At 40.2% G+C, this 5,659-nt stretch overlaps 1 protein-coding gene across 1 annotated transcript; it reads left to right on the top strand.

Annotated features, from left to right (window-relative positions):
* The first annotated feature begins 227 nt into the window (after positions 1 to 227).
* Positions 228 to 1,130, top strand: OR10J5 (olfactory receptor family 10 subfamily J member 5). Its single transcript, XM_067713997.1, is given in 1 exon segment — positions 228 to 1,130. A coding segment is annotated over 1 exon segment (903 nt).
* The last annotated feature ends 4,529 nt before the right edge of the window (positions 1,131 to 5,659 follow it).

Raw genomic sequence — 5,659 nt, 5'->3', positions numbered from 1 at the left:
GCTCCATCGTGATCATTTTCACACGTATAAGCCCCAAAGAGACAAAAGTAGTTACCTTTCTTTCTGTGCCAGGGCCATACGCGTGAGCTTGTTGGTCACAAGGGGGGAATTGGACTCACTTTCTCAGTTCAGCTGTCATTGTCCCTTCTGTGAAGTCCAGTTGCTGATGGGAATTTTCCCCTTGATGACTGCTTCCTTTTATTGCTTTAGGGCACTGACATAGTGGAATGCAGAGAAAGAACTTCACAGAAGTGGCAGAATTCATCTTCCTGGGTTTCTCTGTCTTTGGAAAGCACCAGATAACCCTCTTTGTGGTTTTCCTTACCATCTCCATTTTCACTCTGGCTGGGAACATCATCATTGTGACCATCATTTGTGTTGATCTTCACCATCACATACCCATGTACTTCTTCCTGAACATGCTGGCTAGTTCTGAGACCGTGTACACATTGGTCATCATCCCACGAGTGCTTTCTGGTCTTATTTTTCATAACCAGTCTATCTCCTTGTAAGGCTGTGCAACCCAGATGTTCTTTTCTGTCATCTTGGCCACTAATAATTGCTTCTTGATCACATCTATGGGCTACGACCACTATGTGGCCATCTGCAAGCCCCTGAGGTACACAGTCCTCATGAGCAAAGGAGTGTGTGCTAGGTTAGTCTGTGTGTCCTTTGGCACTGGTCTGGTTATGGCAGTTCTCCATATAATGGCCATGTTCTATTTGCCCTTCTGTGGCATTTACCCAGTCATGAAACTTTCTAGCATTGATACCACTATCAATGAGATTATCAATTATGGTGTAAGTTCATATGTGACTTTTGTTCCTGTGGGCCTGTTCTTCACCTCCTATATCCTCATTATCTCTTCCATCCTTAAGATACTGTCAACCAAGGGCTGGAAGAAGACCTTTGCCACATGTGCCTCCCACCTCACTGTGGTCATGGTCCACTATGGCTGTGTCTCCATTGCCTACCTCAAGCCCAAGTCAGAAAATGCAACAGAAAAAGATCTTCTTCTCTCTGTGACCTACACCATCATCACTCCTCTGCTGAACCCTGTTGTTTACAGTCTGAGGAGCAACGAGGTCAAGGATGCCCTATGCAGAGCTGTGGGCAGAAACATTTCTTAACAGATTGAATTGTTTTGTCAGGAGACCTTTTGTCCAGTGTAATGTGTGTCTACTCACAAGCATGCCATGATTCACAAGTTCATCAAATACAATGTTTGTGGAGAATAATGTCAAAGAGTTGAAATACTTTTCCTTCTCATGCTCTAAGGGAAAAGCAGAAAGCAAGGTTTTTGCTCTGTCAAATTTTGTTACCAGATACAAGAATCATTCCAAGCCAGATTAAGACTACTTGTTTCTGTGCCTGAGGAGTTCTGCTTGCAAACCTCTTTTGGTCCTCACTTTACCTGGCTCCTCTCAGACAGTCAAATCCTTGACCTAGTCTGGTAAGGAGAAGTGGAGAAAAGGCAGTTGGAACAGATGTGAAAGAGATCTTAGGAAATGAAGCTGCAGAGACAGCCTGAGGATGGCTTTCATTCTCAGAAGCTAAATCACTTACCCCGTGACAGTCATTTCAGAAACAATTTTCTTAATTCTTGCTGATTGAAGAATGAACAGCCTCAGCAAAAAGGGTCATTTCTTTCATTATCCAGCCATGTTAGCTCCTTAGCTAATATTCATTTCTGTGTGTCTCCCTTCCTTCTTTGCAATCAAGGCAAAAATCTCTGTCATTCCTAGAGGCTAAGCTGGGAGAGAATGTATTGGTGGCTGTTCTCTGTAACTGCACTTTTATCCAAATGTACTTGTTATAAACACACTTCTTTTTTCAACCTATGGAAGCCTTTCAGATTTAAAACTTCTATGTAGTAACTGCAGTGGCATTGAAGTAGTTTTCTCAGGTACTGGCTATTCTGATTGCAGAGTCTAAGGCAAATGTCATTGAATTCCCTTCTATCAGCAACAGTGCAAACTTATCCTTCTCCCAATACAATGTATATCAAAATAAGCATATTCATGCTACGTTATTTTATATCCTCAATGAGGAAGGTTGTGGGAATATTTTTTAATAAACTTTTCTTTTTGTAAATTTATTTATTTTTGGCTGCGTTGGGTCTTCGTTGTTGTGCGCGGGCTTTCTCTACTTGGTGTGAGCGGGGGCTACTCTTCGTTTCGGTGCGTGGGCTTCTTATTGTGGTGGCTTCTCTTGTTGCAGAGCACAGGATCTAGAGTGCAAGCTTCAATAGTTGTAGCATGTGGGCTCAGTAGTTGTGGCTTGCAGGCTCTAGAGCGCAGGCTTAGTAGTTGTGGCGCGTGGGCTTAGTTGCTCAGCGGCATGTGGGATCTTCTTGGACCAGGGCTCAAAACTGTGTCCCCTGCCTTGACAGGTGGATTCTTAACCACTGCACCACCAGGGAAGTCCATGTGGGAATATTTTTTTGTGGATCTTACTACTAGTTTATCTCTGCTCTGAGACAGACCTGGAAGATACCAAGAGACACTGATATGGCAACATGTCTTTTCACACACTTCCATTGTGATTCCATCCCCAGGGTAGTTCCTGTCCCTTACTTTCCAGTTTTATTTTTCTGTTCTGAGCCACAGAAATAGTATTGCTGCATCTTCTAGGTGACCTGTAATTTACTCTCTGTTCCACAGATCCTGATGTGAGGAGGTCAACAGGGCTGGGGTTCTTTGTCCAGTGTCCCTCGTTGCAGGCTCTCACAGTTGCGTGACATCATAGCTGATGTCAGTCTCCGTGATAAACATCGCTGGGTATCCCTCTAGGAGAGGTATCTCAACCTGAGCTTCATAGTGCCTTGAGGAGTAGTGTTTGGAAGGGCTTAGAGGGGTTTTGAACTTTATGGAATTATTTACTAGATTTTGTGCACAAGTATGAATGTGTCATTTCCATCATATTCTCAAAGAATTTTCTCTGGTATAAGTATTTCTTCCCTCAAATCCTAGCAGAAATATACCACAGAATCCAATTTTCTTCTTTTATAGATCATTTGCTTCCATAATTTCCTTAAACTCTCTTAGAGAAGCACTCTTTGACCCTGTACACTTTTGCCTATGTGGGCACTGCTATTTTTCATTAAGTTGGGGAAATAGAAGGTGTGTGTGGTTCTCAGCTGGGAGGCTGAGGGATAATGGGGGGTGGAGAGATATCAGAAGGCACATGTGGTCTTCTGTGTTGAAAGTTTTCTGGCCTTCTCCCATTCCATCCCCTCCATTTCCTAAGCATTTAAACATCATTCTTGCCCTTCACCCTCACACCTGATGCATGAGTGAATTGCCCACTAATGTTAGTTGTTTTACACACTTTGCATGACTTTAGACTCACTGGAGAAAGCAGCTCCTACAGGAGAAGTGCAACAAATAGTACAAAAGTGGGTAGGCCTATGTGGTCTCATATCCTTCCAGTATGATGAATCAGGAACAGTGAATCATTTTATTGCTCTCTCCTGTAATTATGCATGTTACTTAGATTGCTGGTTAATGTGGGGGCTATCTTCATTATCTTCTTTCTTTTTGTTATAATTCTCTAATGTCTCACTCTACCCATATTTCTTCATCTTGCTTCTCTTGTGCATTGCAAATACCTCTTTTCTTTTAGCACTTTTTTTTGTTTATCTCTTCTGTGCATCAGAAAAATAACCATAATGTCAGTTATTTATTCAGTCTATGTGTATTTCTCAAGCACTGTGCGTTAAGCAGTTAACTAGCTGTGGGGTTACAGTAACGAGTAATGCAGGGACTCTGTTTCAAGTTATTCACAGTCTGATGGGGAAGACAGACAAAATAGCAAAGAATACCAAAACTTGCTATAGGCATACGTACAGGATTGTTGTTTGGGGTCAGGAGTGTTGTGCAAAAAAGAGAACTGGTCAAATCTATTTAGAAGGTCAGAAAATAATTCAGAGAGGTGATATTTAATTAACTTTTTGTGGCATTGGGTCAATTGAAGTCTGGGGGAGGGATGAGGGAGGACAGTCAAGGGAAAGAAAAGAGCCTGAGCAGAGACACACAGGCCTGAAAAAGCTAGATGTACTAGCAGGTGGGTATTATTCATCTCTGTATGCCCATTGCTGTATTGAATATTAGCTTGACAAATAATAGGTACTTAATAAACCTTTGGAAAGATGAATGTGTGAACAAATATTAAGTATAAGGTCTTGTCCAGGAATTTCCAGTTTTTTGTTTGGATAGACATATCATATCATATTCCCTCTGCCTGCCATATAGACTTCCCTCACCTAAAGTAAACTAACAGAAAATGACAAAGTAGAGGTGACAACCTTGGGAGCATAGTTGAAATTACTTTTCCCCATTGCAGGATTGCCTATAAGCAGTTCTCACTTGTTCCATAAGCTCAGTTGACATTCATGCATTTTTGTTAATTAGTCACTTAAAACTGGGCTGGAGGAAAAATATCCTTCTTTGGAAGGAAACTGGATTAATACTAGGTTAGTATGTTTTCGCCATAACCAGAAAAATAACAGACTTGAAACTGATTGTTTGATAGCTTGACATATAAAACCAAGAGTTAAGATAGTTTAATACTTAACCTTTTAGAAAAGAAAATGTGAAACAGACTATTACGGATGTTAAACATTCTGAAATAGGATTTTCACAGTGTTGACTTTGTAGCTTCTCTAGAGAAAAACCAGTTTCACCTGATATCCTTTCACACTCCCTACTTGCAATGCATGATGGATTAGAGAATATAGTTGCAGCCCTACCAACAATAAGTAGAATAAAACATTTTCTTAATGAGTATAAATGTTTCCAGGAGGAGAGAGGAGGGAGGTAGGCAGGAGGGATAATAGTAAGCCATATTAAGACAGGAAGTAAGTGACCCACAGGGCTTAATTTTTAAAAAGGCATATTTAAAAGGTGCATGATCCCAGATCAGTTTTGATGCTGCTGCTGAATGAAGTATGTACACATGTGTGGTAATGTATGTGTTCGTGCGTGTGTGTGTAAGTATGCACATATATTTTTGTGAGGGGAGAGATAACATTTGGGAGTTTTAGATGTGATGAATGCCATGGTCAGAAGTATTGATAATAATGCTTTATTTGAATTATTTTATAACTAGCCCTAATATTTATGTAACTCTTTATAGTTCACAAAGATCTTTCACATTCATGACCTCATTTTATACTAACAGCACTGTGTAAGATAAATATTACTACCTCATTTTCAGAGAAATACAGTGGGGGTAGATTAAGGGACGTTCCTAAGGGCACATACACAATTAGAGATAGAAGTAGGACTAAAAATGGAGCCTCAGTTACAGATCTATTAATCCTAAATTCCATGCTCTTTCTGTTACTCCATCCATATGTACAAACACACACACAATCTATTCTAATCAGGGAATTTACACGCTCAAACTCACAATTTATTCTAATCAGGGAATAGGGTATGATGAATGAGTAAACTTTATGTTTTAGATACTGGAGCTTCATTTCAGTCAGTATTGATAGACTCTTACTGAAATGTTCTGTTTTCATTCCTGCCTTTGTAAACAAAGTATATTGAACCTCATGAATATATTTCTTTAAATGTTTACCATAAGCATTTAAAATTACCTTGTATTGTGGTTCATTGATATCGTCGGTTGAAACTGAGCTTATGTTAGAGTC

This window comes from Pseudorca crassidens, chromosome 2, assembly GCF_039906515.1.
Source record: "Pseudorca crassidens isolate mPseCra1 chromosome 2, mPseCra1.hap1, whole genome shotgun sequence".
Lineage (NCBI taxonomy): Eukaryota > Metazoa > Chordata > Mammalia > Artiodactyla > Delphinidae > Pseudorca > Pseudorca crassidens.
This window is presented reverse-complemented; position numbering and strand designations above follow the sequence as displayed.